The sequence below is a fragment of the Neofelis nebulosa genome, chromosome 4, assembly GCF_028018385.1.
Source record: "Neofelis nebulosa isolate mNeoNeb1 chromosome 4, mNeoNeb1.pri, whole genome shotgun sequence".
NCBI classification, from domain to species: domain Eukaryota; kingdom Metazoa; phylum Chordata; class Mammalia; order Carnivora; family Felidae; genus Neofelis; species Neofelis nebulosa.
This window is the reverse complement of record NC_080785.1, coordinates 156441950-156460311: the sequence shown is the minus strand read 5'-3', so window position 1 is coordinate 156460311 and position 18362 is coordinate 156441950. Positions and strand designations below refer to the sequence as shown.

The window sequence follows — 18362 nt, the reverse complement described above, 5'->3', positions numbered from 1 at the left end:
GGGTAGTTCCGTTTTTAGTTTTTTGAGGAACCTCCATACTGTTTTCCAGAGTGGCTGCACCAGCTTACATTCCCAAGGCTCAGTTAGTATCTTGACAGAGATTTCTTCTAATGCCAGGAGATAAAAACAACAACAACAACAACAACAACAACAAAAACAAACCCAAAACCAACCAAACAACCAACCAAACAACAAAAGAATCCACCTCTCCTAGTATTTTCAGATTGGTTCTGTGCTAGGGCATTGCTTCAACATTAAGCTGGGTTTGTACTGAGTCTGGGGATCAGCCTGAGATGAAAGCTTAGGGTCTCCTCAGGTCTTTTCTGAGCATAAGACTAGCCCTGGACCATACACATAGTTTTCCAAATTCCCTCCATATAAAAGGAGGCTCTGAATGTCCTAATTCCCCAAAGAATCTCCCCCAACTTTTCCTCCTGGGGTTTAGATGATTGATAAATACGTTTTGACCACAGTCTTTTACCCTAGATGCTTGCAGTTTGTTAGTTCATCTTGCAGTGTTTTTGAGCAATGCCTGCCACTTTTCTGGCCTGAGCTCTGAGTTAGGCAATTCAGAGATGAGCACTTTGTGCGAGTCCTTCAAGAAGCCCTGAGTAGGTTAGAACAGACCTACAAAGTAATTTGTGAACGAGATCTGCTCTGCCTCCTCCAGAATTAGAGACCAGGGTCCAGCACTGGTAACACAGGTTGTCTCTGTTAAACCATCACTGCTGAGCTGAGGAGGGGATGGGGCAAGGGCAAGTAAAAATACCATCAAGCTTTCCTACCATTTTCGAATTGCCCTTTAATTCTTTTCTTCAACATTTGCTTAGTTGCTGCAAACCTTTGATGGTTTTCCAGAGTTCCGACAAAATCAACTCTGATAGTTTCTGTTTGTTTGATGTTCTTGTGGGGTTGGGAGAGGTTGGAGCTGTCCATTCCACCATTTTGCTGGTAGTTTTTTTTTTTTAAGATTTTATTTTATTGGGGCACCTGGGTGGCTCAGTCAGTTGAGTGTTGGACTTGGCCTCAGGTCATGATCTCACGTTCGTGGGTTTGAGCCCCGCATCAGGCTCTGTGCTGACAGCTCAGAGCCTGGAACCTGCTGTGTCTCCCTCTCTCTCTGTCCCTCCCCTGCTCACGCCCTGTCTCTCTCTGTCTCTCAAAAAGAAAAAAACTAAAAAAAAAGAAAAAAGATTTTATTTTATTTATTGTTTTATTTTAGAGAGAGAGCGAGAGCATGAGTGAGGGAAAGGGACAGAGAGAGAGAGAGAGAGAGAGAGAATCCCAAGCAATCTCCACGTCCAGTGTGAGCCTGACATGGGACTTGATTCCATGACCCAGGGATCATGACCTGAGTCAAAATCAAGAACCCAACACTCAGTTGACTGAGCCACCCAGGTGCCCCTAAAGATTGTATGTATGTGTGTATGTATTTATTTGTTTATTTTAAATGTTTTTTTTTTTTTTTTGAGATAGAGAGCAAGTGGGGGAGGGGCAGAGAGAGGGAGACAGAGAATCCCAAACAGGCTCTGAGCCACCAATGTGGAGCCCAATGGCGGGGCTCCAACTCACAAACCGTGAGGTCATGACTGGAGCCAAAATTCTAGAGTTGGATCCTCAGCAGACTGAGCCACCCAGGCATCCCCTAAAGATTTTTTTTTTTTTCAACGTTTTTTTTTTTTTTTTTTTTTATTTATTTTGGGACAGAGAGAGACAGAGCATGAACGGGGGAGGGGCAGAGAGAGAGGGAGACACAGAATCGGAAACAGGCTCCAAGCTCCGAGCCATCGGCCCAGAGCCTGACGCGGGGCTCGAACTCACGGACCGCGAGATCGTGACCTGGCTGAAGTCGGACGCTTAACCGACTGCGCCACCCAGGCGCCCCAGGATTTTTTTTTTTTTTTTAAGTAATCTCTATACCCAATGTGGGGCTTGAACCTACAACCTCAAGATCAAGAGTCACTCGTTCCATTGACTGAGCCAGACAGGTGCCCCATGCTGAAAAAGTTTTAAATATGCCTATCCCTTCAAAATATATGTAATATTATAATAATAGGCATTGGGATGACCAAATCCCAGTTTTAGATAGAGACTTCCCTGGGATTGGAAAGGACAGCATAATAGATGGACAATGGGGGCTATAAAAGGTGTTCAACTCTTTTGGGAATGTTTCTTTCTTTAGCTGGGTAGTGGGTAGGTCGGTGTTTGTTACTTTATTATTGATACTTGTGTGTATACCTGAAATATTTTGTAACAAAAAGTAAAACTAAGATGAGAAGGCTTGGCAGTTTCTCAACAAGTTCAACATAAAATTACCACATGACCCAGCAACTGCTCTCCTTGGTATAGACCCAAGGGAACTGAAACAGGTGTTCAAACAAAACGCGTACAGGCATGTTTATAGCAGCACTATTCACAGTTGCTAAAATATAAATATTATGATTCCACTCATATGAAATGTTCAGAACAGGCAAAATTATAGGGACAGAAGGTAGATTGGTGGTTGTCAGGGGGCAGGGGCAAGGGGGGTGAGGAGTGACTGCTAACGGGGACGGGGTTTCCTTTTGGGGTGATGAAAAAGTTCCGGAACTAGATAGCGATGATGGTTACACAACACTGTGAATGAATGAAACCCACTGAATCGCACATTTTTAAATGGTTATGTTTATGTAATGTGTCTTTTACACAATAAAAAAAATTTTTTTTAATAATAAAACTGACTTTGCTCAAGAAATGGCCCTTGCCATCGATCGGGCACTTTTTGGGGGTGAATCTACATGCTTACAGATTTGTAATTGGATCTTGATCCCGAAAAGCTGCAAATAAACCTCTCCGGGTGAGGAAAACTGCCCTTGACAAGAAAGAAAAAGAATCCAGGATGTGAAGAGCTCACTTGCCCAGGTTACAGAGATGAGGAGAAGCCAAACCAGGATTTCAAACAGGCTCATCCGCTGAGAACAACCTCCAGGGCCTGGCTGTAACCTCCAGGTTGTCTGTGTGAGAGTCTCTAACCTCAGGGCCTTTGAATAGGCTGTGTCCCCTGCTAGCGGTTTTTTTCTCTACTCCCATCACACCTAGAGTCTTCTTTTTCCACTTGAAAGGAGGCCCTGGCACATGACAGATGCTGAAGCAGTATTTGTGGGATGAATGAGCGAATGAATGAGTAGATGGGTTTCTTTACAACACCTCTCGGGGTGCCTGGTGGCTCAGTTGGTTAAGCGTCCGGCTTTGGCTCAGGTCATAATCTCACAGTTCATGGGTTCGAGTCCTGCATCCAGCTCTGTGCTGACAGCTCGGAGCCTGGAACCTGCTTTGGATTCTATGTCTCCCTCTCTCTCTGCCCCTCCCCCATCATGCTCGGTCTCTCAAAAATAAATAAACAGTAAAGCACCTCTCATGTGAGCACTGTCAAATGGCAAAAGCAATACAATTTAGCAATGAGTTTGATGTCCCTTCTTCAAGGGAAAACAATCCACGAATCCATGGGAGACTACATGCCTCATGGGCAGAGTAGCATATCCCCTGAGGAATGTAGGATTTTACAGAGCTTTAGAAGTGACTCAGAAGCAGGACATGGCTGACTAGGAGGTCAGGGATTTCCTTACAAGGTTAGCAGGTCTTATTTTCTAGGGTAAGGTAAGCTAGCTAGCATGCTGAACGGGAAGATTGTGATTGGTGTATGTTAGGTTTCCTATAAGGACAGGCTGATTTAGGTTTATTTATTTATTTTTTAATGTTTATTTATTTTGAGAGAGCGCGAGACAGCGAGCATGAGTGGGGGAGGAGCAGAGAGAGAGGAGAGAGAGAATCCCAGGCAGGCTCCGTGCTGTCAGCACAGAGCCCGAGGTAGGGCTTGGACTCACCAAACCGTGAGATCATGACCTGAGCCGAGATCAAGAGTCGGACGCTTAACCGACTGAGCCCCCCCAGACGCCCCAAGGTGATTTAGGTTTAGATTTATGATGTGGGCAGGGCCCACACTGGGGTGGCTTCTATTTTGTGGGTCCAGGTATGCAAAATACCCTTATCAGAAGCAAGGAGAAAGACCTATGGATCCTCATAGCTGTGGCCTGTCCAGGGCTCAGGACATTAGAGGACGAGCCTGGCACAGAGAGGCCAAAACACCTGCCTAAGACCACACAGCCAGGAAGTGGCAAAATCTGGATTTGAACTTGAGTCTCCCTTCCCTGAGCATGGGTTTGTCCTACAATGGCCCGAGTACCACAAGCCCATTATATACCCCCAGAATGTGTGTGCATCTTTCCCATCTGAAGGTGCCAGAAGATGCCAACCCCTCGCCACCCCCATTCACTGCTGTGGGTGGCCCTCAGGGACTTTCCCAGACCACGCCTGATCTGATAGCTATCCCTCAGTCCCTGTGAATGTGCCTTGATTTGGAAAAAGGGTCTTTGCAGATGTGATTAAGTTAAAGATCTGGAATGAGCCCATTCTGGATTTATAGTGGGACTTAACTCTACAGGTGTCCTTAGACGGGGAGGAGGAGAGAAGAGAAGGCCATGTAAAGACAGAAGCAGAGATTGGAGCGATGCGGCCACAGGCCAAGTATTGGGGAGGAAGAATTCTCTCTGCCCTTCAAGGTCCCCGTAGCTGGACTAAGAATCAAATTGACATGAGACATTAACAGGAGAAAATGAAATGTAATAGCATGCATATGTCTGGGGAATCCACACAGATATGGGAATTCCAAAGACAGTGAGGCAACGTGATGCTTGCATGAGCTCAGGAGAGGGGGAGGGGTCTGAGGAGAAAAGGGAAGAGAGACCCGTTAGCAGGAGGGTAAGAGGAGGTGTTTATAAAACAAACACCACCCTGTTATGTAGATACATTTCTTAGGTAAAAAGGAATTTTGGGGAATAGCTCTCTTCCTAGCACAAGCAGGTAGCTGAGTGGGAGGTACAGAGCTTTTACCGAATCTGCTGGGTTCTGATTGCTTTTTTTTTTTTTTTTCAACATTTTTTTAAATTTATTTTTGGGACAGAGAGAGACAGAGCATGAACGGGGGAGGGGCAGAGAGAGAGGGAGACACAGAATCGGAAACAGGCTCCAGGCTCCGAGCCATCAGCCCAGAGCCTGACGCGGGGCTCGAACTCACAGACCGCGAGATCGTGACCTGGCTGAAGTCGGACGCTTAACCGACTGCGCCACCCAGGCGCCCCTGGGTTCTGATTGCTTTTAACTCACAATAGGGTTCATGCTAAAGCGGCTCATCTTGGGGCTGCCTGCCCTTGGCCCCTCCATGAGGAACATCTGGGGCCACAAACACTGGGAGAGGCCAGGATTTCAAACTTCTGGCCTGCAGAACTGCGAGAGAATAATTTTCTGTTGTTTTAAGCCTCTCCGTTTGTGGCCCTTGATTACAGCAGCCTAGGAAACCAGCATAGTAATAGTGGGGTCTGGTCCTTGAAAAGGTGCTGGTCTGCGGGGGGCACAGGGCCAGAACCAGATACCCTAGTCTTCGGGGGGCAGGATGGCATCCTGAGAGGGAGGCCCCTCAGCCTCAGGGAAACTGGGGAGAGAATAGGGAGTGCTTAATGGGAGGCAGGACATCAAAGCTGGGGTTGAACAGATACAAAGGAGTTTGTCAGAAGGAGACACTGTTTCCGAGCAAACTTGCCCGGGCGTATTTCAACCCAACCGTGGCTGAAGTGGAGAGATTGCTGCCCAACCACCTCTACTAACAGAGGTCATTAAATCTAAAACATTGGGATTATAGCTCAGATTAAGGCCCATCTACTCAGTGCTACCCTTTAAGGGGGTAGCGCTGAGAAAGCAGTGTTTGGAAGAGATTAGCAATGCTTCAGAATCTGCTGGGCATCTCAAGGGCTGAGCCAGCATTTAAACCCAGGCTGGCTGTAGGACCCTCTAGATGACACAGGCACCCACTGGCCTCACTGGCCTGGAAGGAAGCTCACGTAATAGGATAGCAATTCTCCTTGTCCTGCAAACTCATAGGAAATTTTAAAATAACTTTTTTTTTTTTTTTTTGGCCTCTTCCGGACCTCCTGCCGTGACTGTGTTTGTTTCATGTCATGAGAAACAAATAATAAAAGTGGGTGTGTGTTTTCTTGCGTGTTGCGTGTGTTTGATGAGGGCGGCCATGGCCAAAAGTAGGTGGTGGCGAGGGAAAATTCTGGGAGGTTTGGGGCCAAGCCAGGTGGCGGGAACGGCCTGACCCCTGGCCTTCACGCTGTTTACTTCTACCTTGGATTGGCCCCTGGGGACCCATGGAAGCTGCCAGAGAGGAATGCAGGGCCCTGGCCCACTGAGCTCATTGATGGCTGCCTGCCTACCTCCCGCCCCACCGCCCCTCCCAGCTTGGCCGCGGGGCTGGCCATGAGGTCATCAGCTAACGATTTTCTGAAGGGGAGCCAGAATGGCCTGGATGCCTTCATTCCAGAGTTTGGTGAACTGGAAACACCATGGAGCTAATGTTCCCCTTCGCTGCCCCTGGGCATCCCCCAGGCTCTCGGTGGTGCTGTGTCCCCTTGGGAAGTTCCAGGAATAAATTAATTCGTGGTTCTGCTTGTAAAGTGATAAGATGCCCACTCACGAGCCAGCAGCTCCACTCCCTTCTGGAGTGGACTACTAAGCAGCCAGGAAAAGGGGTGAACCAGATAAAGAACAAGTCTTTATCCTCTGACAGATGAAGAACAAGTGATGTTGGGTGAAAGATGTCAGACAGAAGAGAGAATGCTGGTTCTGTTATATCAGGTTGGAAAACAGGCCAACTCAGCCATCGTAACAGAAGTGGGCGTCGCGGTCATCCAGGGTGTTCCTGGGGCTGGGAATGTTTTGGAACCTCATCTGGGAAGTGGCCCCGCAGGCCTACTGTATGGGAAGTGTCATTGAGCTGGACACTAAGATGACTTCTTTTCTGCTTCATGTTAGTCGTATCTCAATAAAAGTTTAAAAAGAAAACGGCCGAGGCTGTGGAAAATATTCTGGGCACTCCTCAAAAAGTTAACACACAGAATAACGATGTGGCCCAGCAGTTCCACTTCTGGGCATAGCCCCACGAGAACTGAAAACAGGTCCTCAAGGTGGGTGCCTGGGTGGCTCAGTCGGTTAAGCATCCAACTCTTGGTTTCAGCTCAGGTCATGATCTCACGGTTTGTGGGTTCGAGCCCCACATTGGGTTCTGCACTGTCAGTGAGGACCTGTTTGGGATCCTCTCTCTCTCCTCTTTCCGCCCCTCCCCTGCTTGTGTGCTCTCTCCAAAAATAAATAAATAAACTTAAGAAAAGAAAGAAAGAAAGAAAGAAAGAAAGAAAGAAAGAAAGAAAGAAAGAAAGAAAGAAAGAAAACAGGTCCTTGAATCCTTGTATATCCTTGTAGGGCTGTTCACAGCAGCCCTATTCAAAGCTGCCGAAAGGTGAAAACAACCCCAATGACCATGAATGGGTGAGTAGATGAACAAAACGTGGTCCACCCATACAATAGAATATCACTCAGCTATAAGAGGGAGTGAAGGACACACACTGCGCCGTGGAGAAACCTGGAAAACAGCGTGCTGAGGAAAGAAGCCAAACACCAAATACCATCTGTTGTATGATTTCACCTATATATGTGACATTGTCACTTATAATAAGAAATATGTGTTTGGTCTTTGACCCTTGGAATTCCTGTGATGAGGGCTATAAACGTGTCTTTTTTTTTTTTTTTTAAACGCTCCATGCCCGATGTAGGGCTTGAACTCATGACCCTGAGATTCAGAGTCACATGCTCTACTGACTGAGCCAGCCAGGTGCCTCAAGAGCTATACACGTGCCTTTTAGAAGGCACCTGACCGCGTGATTAGAGAGTTCAACTTTCAGTCCCATCCACACTGACCTCAGGGGAGGGGAGAGGGGCTGGAAATTGTTGAGGCAGCCCCCAACTGCTGATGATTTGATCAACCGTGCCTATGTCATGAAGTCTCCATAACAACCCAAAGGGCAGGGTTCCCTGGAGGGCTTCCGGGTTGATCAACATAGAGATTTAGGGAGAGGGCACCCCTTCCCACCTAATGCATCTCTCCATTTGGCTGTTGATTCGTATTCTTTTATATCCTCCATAGTAAATCAGTAATCTAGTGAGTAAATGGGTTTCCGGAGTTCTGTGAGCTGCTCTAGCGAAGGAGCTGAACCCAAGGAGGGGGTCTTGGGAGCCTGTGATTTATAGCCAGTCTAGAAGGACCACCATTAACAACCTTGCTAGGGGCATCTGAAGTGGAGGACTGAGCCCTTAATCTGTGGGATCTCCCACAGGTAGGTAGTGTCAGAATTAAGTTGACTTGTAGGACATCCACCTGCGTTGGAGAATTGTCCGCGTGTGGAACCCTACCCGCCCCGCCCCATCACATTGGACATTGGGTCCAGTATATACATAATATGAACCGTCCAGAACAGGCAGATCCATGGAGACAGAAAGCTGATTGGTGGTTGCCAGGGGCTGGGGGAGGGGCATGGGGAGCGACCGACTGCTCGTGGGGCCAAGGTCTCTTTTTGTGGTGATGGAAATGTTCTGGAACCGACCGAGGTGATGGTGGCACAAATGCTACGTCATTCAATTGTTCGCTTGGAAATGTTGAGCTGTTAATTTTCCGTGGAACCTCCTACGGCCTCCCAGGACAGCTAGGTGGTGAGTGGAGATGTCTTCAAAGAAATCTTCCCAGGCCTCCAACCTCTGTTCCCCTGGGGACCCAGGCATTCTAATAAGACACAGGGAAGTCTTACCTGGCCGGTGGGGACATGTGCAAAATCCCATGGTAGGATGACTCCCTATTACTCTATCTACCTTACTTGCCCCCGGGGCCCTGGATTTCTTTTTCTTTTCTTTTTTTTTTTTTTTAATGTTTATTTATTTTTGACAGAGAGAGAGAGAGAGAGACAGAGCATGAGCGGGGGAGGGGCAGAGAGAGAGGGAGACACAGAATCCGAAGCAGGCTCCAGGCTCTGAGCTGTCAGCACAGAGCCCGACGCAGGGCTTGAACTCACAGACTGCGAGATCATGACCTGAGCTGAAATCACGAGTCAGACACTTAACCAACTGAGCCACCCAGGCGCCCCAACCCTGGTTTCCTTATTCTTTTTTTTTTTTTTTTCAACATTTTTTATTTATTTTTGGGACAGAGAGAGACAGAGCATGAACAGGGGAGGGGCAGAGAGAGAGGGAGACACAGAATCGGAAACAGGCTCCAGGCTCCGAGCCATCAACCCAGAGCTTGACGCGGGGCTCGAACTCACGGACCGCGAGATCATGACCTGGCTGAAGTCGGACGCTTAACCGACTGCGCCACCCAGGCGCCCCCTGGTTTCCTTATTCTTAGAAAGCAAATGGGTCTGAATGGAAAGAGGCTGGGTCCAACCTCCTGCCCAGCTGCAATCAGGCTGGAAGTGACGGTGGAAGGAGCAAGTTTAAGCACCTCCTGCTGGCTGGGGACATCACTCAGGACACTTTGGGACCCTCCCAAAGCCGGGCAGTAATCCCAAGGCACAGAAGCTGAGACAGACTCAGGGGAAACCCAGTCTCCCCAGTGGGTGCATGCTGGGCGTTGGGGGAAGCCTGGCCCTGCTCCTCCAGCAAGGAGATGATCCCCAGCAAGCCCTTGTACCTTTGCTGCACACACTGTCACACTTCACACATCCCCACAGTCGGCCTCACACAGCTGCCCATCTTCTCTGTGGCCAAGGAACAGGCACAGGGGCCAGTGCCTGGGGCCAGAGGTCCTAAGCAGTGGAGAAAGGTCTGAGGGGAAGGCCTGGGTCCTCCTGGGTCACCCCTTGCCCTCTGCCATCTGGTGGCTGGACCTGATACCAGCCCTAAACCCCAGCACTCCAATTCCCTGCCCCCTCCACTCTGGGCCCAGCCAAGGGCCTGGGCCCCAGAGTAGCTTCATCTCTGTCTAAGTCTTCAAAGGGCCTCCAGTCTGGGGCAGACAGAGCCAAGCACAGATACTCCCAGTGCTGTGAGGTCAAGTCTGCGCTGAAGGAAAGGATGGGGGTTGGGAGCATGCGGCTGAGCCTGGAAAGGTAATGGTAGGCAAGGCTTCCTGGAGGAGGAGCTTTTTGGGTAGGGTTTTGAAGAACAAGCAGGAGTTCCCCCTAAGGATCAGGGACTGCAAAAACACTCAGTCAATCACACAACCTCCTATGGGTCTGGCCCTGTCGTTTATGCCCCATGTGAACCTCTCTCCAGTGAAAGTCTCAGTTCTTGTTTTCCGGATGAAGAAACAGAAGTGGGATGAAGGGGAATGACTTGCCTAAGGCTGTACCTTCTGGCTCCTTCTGGCCCTTTCTCCTCTGCTTCCTTTGGTTTTCAACATCTGGAGCCTTTGACCGGGCCCTCTGAGATGCGATCCAGTCTGGATGTCCCCAGACTCCAGAAGTTGCAGAAACCTCTCAAAGACACCCTGACCGTGCGGCCGTTGAACAAGAACTTGAAAGACTCAAACGCCAACCAGATCCTAAAGTGTGAGTGAAATCTCAGAGACCCTTTGGGGCAGTCCCCACATCTAACCAGTGGTTCCGTGTCCTAGAGACCCACTGCTGAACCTCAGTTACTCCCCATCTGTGAACTGGGCAGGAATAGCCCATCTCCCCTCACGACCGAAGGAGTCAGCAGCCTCATCTGCACAGCCACACAGGGCGGGGCTCGGTCAGCATGGGATTATTATAACCCCGCCCTGATCACAGATGGAGAAACTGAGGCCCAGAGGGGTCAGCAACTCTCCTGAGAGTGCACAGGGCCTGCAGAACCCAGAGGCAGGTGCCAGGAGGGCATCGTTCTTACCGTTGGTGGGGACCAGGGGGGAGATATGTGCAGGGGTGAGGGGAAGGTAGCCAGAACCTGCTTAGGTTGGTTCCAGATTTGAGGCAATCGAGGGCCAAACACTGCTAAAGTTGCCAGCAGAAGGTGCCCTCAAGAACTGGGCTACCTATGATCCTCTGGAAGGAGTTTGGTGGGGGAAGGTGTCAGGCTCAGGAGAGTGCTCTGAACCCTCCCTGGTCTTGCCTGTGCTGTATATCTTCCAAGTAAACTTGGGTCCTCTCTGAACCTCTGAGTCCTCTCTGAACCTTGGGTCCTCTCTGAACCTAGGTTGAGGGCCCTAGAATCTCAGGTCCACTCCACAGTTGTCCCCAAGACCTGGACCAGCTTGGGGGGCTGTGTGTCTGAGGATCCTAAGGGTCCAAGGAATCTGGAAATTAGGCACCCTGTGTGGCCTGGTACCCTTCATTGCTCAGACATGGAAACCAAGACCCAGAGAGTTGAAAACGCAGTAGCTGGTTGTTATAGCCCCAGGGACTTAGCAGGCCTTCAATAAAATGTTTTTGACTTCCAGAGGAGGCAGAACCACTGTTTGGCTCTTAGTCCCTCTAAATATCAGATATACATGAATTCCTGCAAGTACTTACTAAGCACGTACTGTGTCCCAGACATGGTGGTGACTGGGCAGACAGAAACTCCTACGAAGATTCTAGTAGGGGAGATGAAATGATACATAATGAAATAAAATGGGGCAGTGCCTATATTAGGCAGGCTGGAGGGATATGTAGCCTGCCATGCTGAGATTCAGGGGACTAGTGTGCCAGGAAGAGGAAGCAGCTTGTGCAAAGGCCCTGAGGTGGGGTCCGCCTTGGCGTGTGGGAAGAAATGGGCACCCTGCGCCTAGCACATAGGAGTCCCACGAGTTACCAGTTTCTCTTTCTCTCTCCACAGGAAACCTCCAGCCTAGCATCTCTTCTGCCCATGAGAAATCCTGCTCCCACTGCCAAGGCCACTATGAGTCTTATGGTCCCCGAGGCACCACGTGGGCCTGGGAGTCAGCTCCTTGTCACCCCAGAGGTAGCATCCAGGCCCCTGGAACACCAGATCCACAAAAAGACTGGACATATACCATTTGGGATATGTCTCATAGCTTAACCACAATGCTGCCACTTTGCCTCTAAGCCCACAGGTCAGAATGGCAGCACTTAGGGTGAGGCAGGCACTAGCTAATGTCCACATCTTGAAACTTAATTCCTGACAGATCCTGAGTGCACATTCCAACAGATCTTGTCCCCTGACTCCCTCCCTGCCTATGAGTCCTCCTTACATCCCTGTGAAGGGATGATGGGGGGTGCCATTACCACCTTTTACAGACAGGGAAACTGAAGCTCATTTATCACAAGCTGGGGGTTGAGAACTCACAGATCATGAGGGAAAACAGTCCAGCCTTTAGCTGCTCTTCCTTCCCCAAAATTCATTTCTCTTCCTTCCTCTCCTCATCAAACCTACCTTCAGCTACCCAGAGACCCACAGAAGTGCCTGCCTCCCCAGTACACATGGGGCACAGAGAAAGGGGACACGATGAGAAAGAGGGAAGCAACCCCAGGCTCGGAGAGGGGGCTGGCTCCCCACTGCTTGGGTTGGGGTCATCCAAGGGTTCAAAAGGGGTGGGGTCTGGGGCAAGTGGCTTTTGTGGCGACACACCCTGTCCTGAGGAAATCCCAGAGGAAGTCAGTTTGGAATTGGGCTCCCTGCTCCCAAGGCATGCAGTTTCCCCGGACAATACAGGAGGCATCATCTGGCTTTGGGGGAGCAGAATTGGCTTTCTGCTTGCCTTGGGGGTACCTGGCATGTTTCTGGGGCTCCCTTCACATCTCAGGTTTCTATCCCGCTCGAAATCTCTCTTTAGGACAAACCATTCCTGCTGAAAGTGACTGTGTCTTCTGTCCCCAAAGGAGGGTTTGGGCCCTACATCCTCTGGCCGTCTTCTCCCTGACGCCCAGAGTTCCTGTGAATGCCTTGTCTGAAGCCCCTGTGCCTGGGACCCAGGGTCTGCTGGACTTTGCCCAAACTTGACACCCCAGAAGGCAAATAAAACAGCTTAAATAGGTGATTTCTCACGTCTTCGTGAGAGGTTAGCCTCCACCAGGGTTGTCCTCTGCCTGGGGGCATCAGTGGGCAGAGGGGGCCCTGATTCACAAGGATCCTCTGTCCAGTACCAAACCTGGTACCCAGTTTGCGTTGGCTCTTATGAGTTTGCTGAGTTAAGAATGGTAAGATTTCTGTACTTAATGTTCTCCTTCCTCATGACCCACACTGCTTTTGTTCTATGCACAGAGAGTTTGAGTACTTGCCTATGGTCATACAGCAAAGTGGGTGGCACTAGGATTTGAATCACGATCGTGTTGACTCACAGCGTGTGCAAAAATTCCCACTCCCTGTGTGTTCTCCCCACAGCCCTGACTCAGAATGCCATTACCACTTTTTACAGATGGGGAAACCGAGGCCCTGCCAGTTGATGCCTTGTCCCACATGTCATGGCCGGGGAGAAGTGGGCCAGAATGTCAACCCAGGCCAGCTTCTCTGGAGCTGACAAATGTCCAGTCTGTTGGGACCTGGGTCAGGAAAAACTCTTTATGAGGCTTTTAAATTTGGGCGGGGGGGGGGGGGTGGGGAAGAGAAAGGAAGGAAGGAAGGAAGGAAGGAAGGAAGGAAGGAAGGAACAGTCCTAGACATAGGGAACTTCAGAATCCTATCACAGGCTTAGAAATGCCAGGAAAACAGTCACCAAAGGCTGGTCTCCAGTGTGGAGTTGCCCCCTACAATCTCACTTGCCCCTCCTGGTTTGGTTCCCTTAAGAGAAAAGTGTATGAACAGTGCCTGCAGCGTGAACTCTGGTGAAAGTTGGCATCTCACCATTATTGATCTTGCAGGGATGCCTACTAGGAAAGCGCCCCCTCTGCCCCACCCACCCCAGGTGAGGTCAGGCCTAGGCACTGGTGACCCTTGCTGACCTGCCCCTACCATGTTAGGATTACTCAGCACTCTGGCTCACCTTTGGCGCCTGGCCTCTGCGGAGGGCATAGCAGTGCCGCCGCACCGTGGCCCCAGCTCCTTGTCTAGTCAGTCCAGGACCCTTTTTGAGCTCTTACTGTGTGGGCCAAGCTGGTGGGGCAAGAGGCCCATCTTCCCAACAGCCCCTGTCAAGATGGTACTGACAGTGGCAGGAGCCGGTCTGTTTACTAAGCACCTGAATGCCCCGGGGCATCACAGAGGGATGCTTGAGACCCATAGCTGGGCGGTAATCCCACTGCAGAGAGGCTGAGACTGAGACTTGGCGGGGGGGGGGGGGGGGGGGGGGGGGGGGCTGAGCCTTGGCTGGGCTCACACAGCCAGTGGGTGCATGTTGGGGGTGGCGGGGAGGCCCGGCCGTGTTCCTGCAGTGTGGGGATTTGCTGTGTGACCCGCAGCAAGTCCTTGTCACCTCTTGCCTGCACACGCTGTCACACTTTACACATCCCCACGATCTGCCTCAACTGCTGCCCATCTTCCCTGTTTCTAAGAAACAGGCACAGGGGCCAGTGCCTGGGGCCAGAGGAGAAGGGTCTGAGGGGAAGGCCTGGGTCTTCCTAGGGCACCCCTTGCCCTTCTACCATCTGGTGGCTGGGCCTGATAACAGCCCTCCAATTCCCTGCCCCCTCCACTCTGGGCCCAGCCAAGGGCCTGGGCCCCAGAGTAGCTTCATCTCTGTCTAAGTCTTCAAAGGGCCTCCAGTCTGGGGCAGACAGAGCCAAGCACAGATACTCCCAGTGCTGTGAGGTCAAGTCTGCGCTGAAGGAAAGGATGGGGGTTGGGAGCATGCGGCTGAGCCTGGAAAGGTAATGGTAGGCAAGGCTTCCTGGAGGAGGAGCTTTTTGGGTAGGGTTTTGAAGAACGAGCAGGAGTTCCCCCTAAGGATCAGGGACCGCAAAAACACTCAGTCAATCACACAACCTCCTATGGGTCTGGCCCTGTCGTTTGTGCCCCATTTGAACTTCTCTCCAGTGAAAGTCTCAGTTCTTGTTTTCCGGATGAAGAAACAGAAGTGGGATGAAGGGGAATGACTTACCTAAGGTTGTACCTCCTGGCTCTTTCTCCTCTGCTTCCTTTGGTTTTCAACATCTGGAGCCTTTGACCCTAACCAGGAAGGGAGAGAGAAAATCCCATGAGGGAGAAGGCCTCCTCTTAAGCGCTCGCTATGGAATTGAGCACATAGAAATAAGTCTTTTTCTGACAAAAGCATTCTTTTCACCAGTCCACCAAGCTGGAAGGAAGTCCCCATTTCATAGAGGACACTGAGGCTCAAAGAGGCTTCTGGGGGGAGGGCGTCCCCCACTTCCCCAGGAGAACTCCCCAGAAGGGCCTCCCCCTTAAAAGCAGCCCAAGACTCAGCCATGTATGGTCCCTGGAGTGTTTACTCTGCACCCAGAGCGGAAGGGACCAGGCAGGCGGGGGCGGACAAAGTCCGGGGATTATAAAGGCCAGTCCAGCCGCGTCCGGTGTCTCCGTTCAGAACTCAGCTAGCACAGGCATGCCTGGGCCTGGACCCACACCACCAATGCTGCTGCTGCTGCTGTTGATGTTCTGCTGGCTGCCTTCGGGAGGTGCCCTGTCTTTGGCCCAGGAGCACCTCCCGGCCTTCCCGGGACCCTCAAAAGCTCGCTCCGGTACGGATGTCTCCAGATTCGAGGAGTTTCGGAAACTCTACGCACACCTGCAGACCAGGTTGCGGTTGAACCAAAGCTGGGAAGATTCAAACCCTGACCGAGTCACCTCTGAAGCTCAAGTCCGGATACTCACTCCAAAGCGTGAGTGAAATCTAGGAGACCGGCGCCCCCTGTGCAGCTACCATCATCTAACCAGTGGTTCTGAGACACAGGGACCCAGACCTGCCACTGAGCCTCAGTTTCCTTACCTGTGAACCGGACAAGAACATCCCCCCTAGGGGCTTCGGGGGGTGGGGGGGGGGGAGGTGGTGGCCGGGTTTATGCCAAGACTAGGCGGGGTGTGGCCAAAGTGAGATGTTAAAGATTGCAGATGGGGAAACTGAGGCCCAGCGAGTCTCTTGAAAACTCACGGAGCCTGGAATTTCCAGAAACAAAATCGGGCGCGGGCTGGGGGGTGGGGTCCCTGTCCTCGGGTTTAGGGGTGGGGGAGGGCACGCAATCTAGGAGAAGGGATGCAGGGGCGGGGACGAGAGGAGCGCAGCCCAGGGATAGGCCGAATCTGCCCATACTGGTTCCCAGTCTGATGCAATCCCTTGACAAGCCACTGCTAAAACCTCACGTAGCAGGTGCCTTGGAGAGGGAGGGGGTATTTTCTCCCCCTCCACGGAGGCTCTAGGGGGTAGAGAGGGCGGAAGGAGATCCGGGCTGCGCTAACTGGGAGGGGTTAGGGAAGGAGCGTCAAACCAGAAGGGAGCGCTATTTTCTCACCCTAACCCTACGTGTGCTGTGAAACTCCAGGTACACCTCTTGCTCTCTCTGAGCCTGGTGACTTGAGTCCAGGGCCCTCAAACCCTAGTCTGCTCCCTATCCCCAACACCTGTACCAGCCTGGGGACCTGAGGATCCTGGGGAGCCAGGCACCCTTCATTTCTCAGACATGGAAACCAAGATCCAGAGAGTTGAAAACACAGCAGCTGGCTGTTGTAGCCCCAGCCCCAGGCACTTAGTAGCCCTTCAATAAAATGTTTTTGACTTCCAGAGGAGGCAGAGCCACTGTTTGGCTCTTAGTGCCTCTCAAAATCAGATACACATGAATTCCTGCCAGTACTTACCAAGCACCCACTGTGTACCAGGCATGGTGGTGACCGGGGAGACTGAAACTCCTACGAAGATTCTAGTAGGGGAGATGAAATGATACACAATGAAAGAAAATAGGGCAGTGCCTATGTTAGGCAGGCTGCAGGAACATGTAGCCTGCCATGCTGAGATTCAGGGGACTAGTGTGCCGGGAAGGGGAAGCAGCTAGTGCAAAGGCCCTGAGGTAGGATCCAGGTTGGTGTGGGGGTTGGAAATGGGCACTTGCGCCTGGTGCACATAGGCCCGTCACTGACTGACTGGCTCTCTTCTCTCCCTCAGTGCGACTTGGGCTGGGCGGCCACCTGCACCTGCGCATCGCCCGGGCTGACCTGACGAAGGGGCTCCCCGCATCTTTCCGCCTGCATCGCGCGCTGCTCAGGCTGTCCCCGACGGAGCTGAGCTCGTGGGACGTGACGCGGCCGCTGCGGCGTCAGCTCGGCCTTGGAGGTTCCGGGGCGCCCACCCTCCACCTGCGACTGTTGCCTCAGAGGGACCGCTTGCCGGCGCCGTTGCCTTCTGCACGTCCCCGGCTTGAGCTGCACTGGCGGCCACGCGCGGCCAGAGGGCGCCGCAACGCGCATGCGCGCTCCAAGGACGCCTGCCCCCTGGGGGCGGGGCGCTGCTGCCGCCTGCAAAGCTTGCGCGCGTCGCTCGAGGACTTGGGATGGGCCAACTGGGTGGTGGCGCCTCGCGAGCTGGACGTGCGCATGTGTATCGGCGCGTGCCCAAGCCAGTTCCGGTCGGCCAACACGCACGCGCAGATGCAGGCGCGCCTGCACGGCCTGAACCCCGACGCGACGCCGGCGCCGTGCTGCGTGCCCGCCCGCTACGAGCCGGTGGTGCTCATGCACCAAGACAGCGACGGTCGGGTGTCGCTTACGCCCTTCGACGACCTCGTGGCCAAGGACTGCCACTGCCTATGAGCGGTCCTAGTCTTTCGCTTACGGCTCGTGCGCAGTGGAAGTGACCTCAGAGGTCCTTGCCTGTCGAATGGGCTTGTGGGTCCTGAGATACCCGATTTCCCACCACTGCTATCTACCCCGTCCGGCGGAGACCGCTGTATTTATGTTTGTATTTATTATTAACTTATTGGGGTGATCTGCCTGGGGACTGGAGGGGCTGGTCTGACGGTGTGCATTTATTTAAAACCGTGGTAATAAAAACGAAGTTGTCTGACCTGAGCCCCGATGGTTGTCCAGGATGGAGCTGGTGACCCTGGGAAGAACCTTCCGCTCCCTGAGCTCAGTTCTCACAGGGGACCTGGTATTAGGGTGAGTGGAACTGCTCAGGGAACGGGTGGTGGGGCGTTCTGGGATGCCAAGCAATTGGATGGTGCTCATGACGCCAGTGCCCCTCAAAGACACCCTTCTCTCTGTCTCTGTGCTTCTCTGTCTCTCGTTCCTCTGTTTCTGAGACCCTTCTGGGTGTCCCTCTCCCTCCATATCTCATCTGCCAGTATTCCTGATTCTGTGGTGATACGGTCCTCTCTCTATCACTGTCCTGCTGGCTCTCCTTGCATTGGAGTCCCCTTTCCAAACACAGGCAGCCATCCGTCTGCAATCAGGCAGATTGTGTGTGATGTCGCCCCTGACCTCGAAGATTTGTGGCACATCACTCTATGTTAACGGTACTTCTATTCTTTTAGATAAAAAGAGCTGGGCTGGGGGCCGGGGGGGGGGCGGGGGGGGGGAAATGGGGGGGGGGGGGGAGGACCGCACCCTGCATGGCAGAGGCGGCCGGGAGTCCCAGGCCT

The 18362-nt window shown here is 52.0% G+C and overlaps 1 protein-coding gene and 1 long non-coding RNA gene across 3 annotated transcripts; one reads left to right on the top strand and one right to left on the bottom strand.

The window, feature by feature from the left end:
• Positions 1-14747: 14747 nt before the first annotated feature.
• Positions 14748-17034, bottom strand: LOC131510362 (uncharacterized). The gene is made up of 2 exons (XR_009261015.1): positions 16939-17034; positions 14748-15520 (listed from the first exon to the last, which is right to left on the bottom strand). It is a non-coding gene; the product is annotated as an uncharacterized LOC131510362 (long non-coding RNA).
• GDF15 (growth differentiation factor 15) lies at positions 15338-17882 on the top strand. Of its 2 annotated transcripts, XR_009261014.1 has the most exons (3): positions 15338-15614; positions 16889-17676; positions 17809-17882. XR_009261014.1 is itself a non-coding variant. In XM_058727423.1 (2 exons), the coding sequence occupies exons 1-2, from the start codon at positions 15338-15340 to the stop codon at positions 17530-17532; spliced, it is 921 nt and encodes a 306-aa protein (XP_058583406.1). In that variant the 3' UTR covers positions 17533-17790. The 2 variants fall into 2 exon arrangements, 1 of the variants encoding a protein (XP_058583406.1); XM_058727423.1 differs by lacking the exon at positions 17809-17882 and having other exon boundaries at positions 16889-17790.
• Positions 17883-18362: the final 480 nt, after the last annotated feature.

Excerpts from the sequence above, each read along its gene's own strand:
- GDF15 (XM_058727423.1), top strand. The coding sequence starts at position 15,338 with ATGCCTGGGCCTGGACCCACACCACCAATGCTGCTGCTGCTGCTGTTG. Across the intron at positions 15,615-16,888 it reads CCGGATACTCACTCCAAAGC|TGCGACTTGGGCTGGGCGGC; the intron begins GTGAGTGAAATC and ends TCTCTCCCTCAG.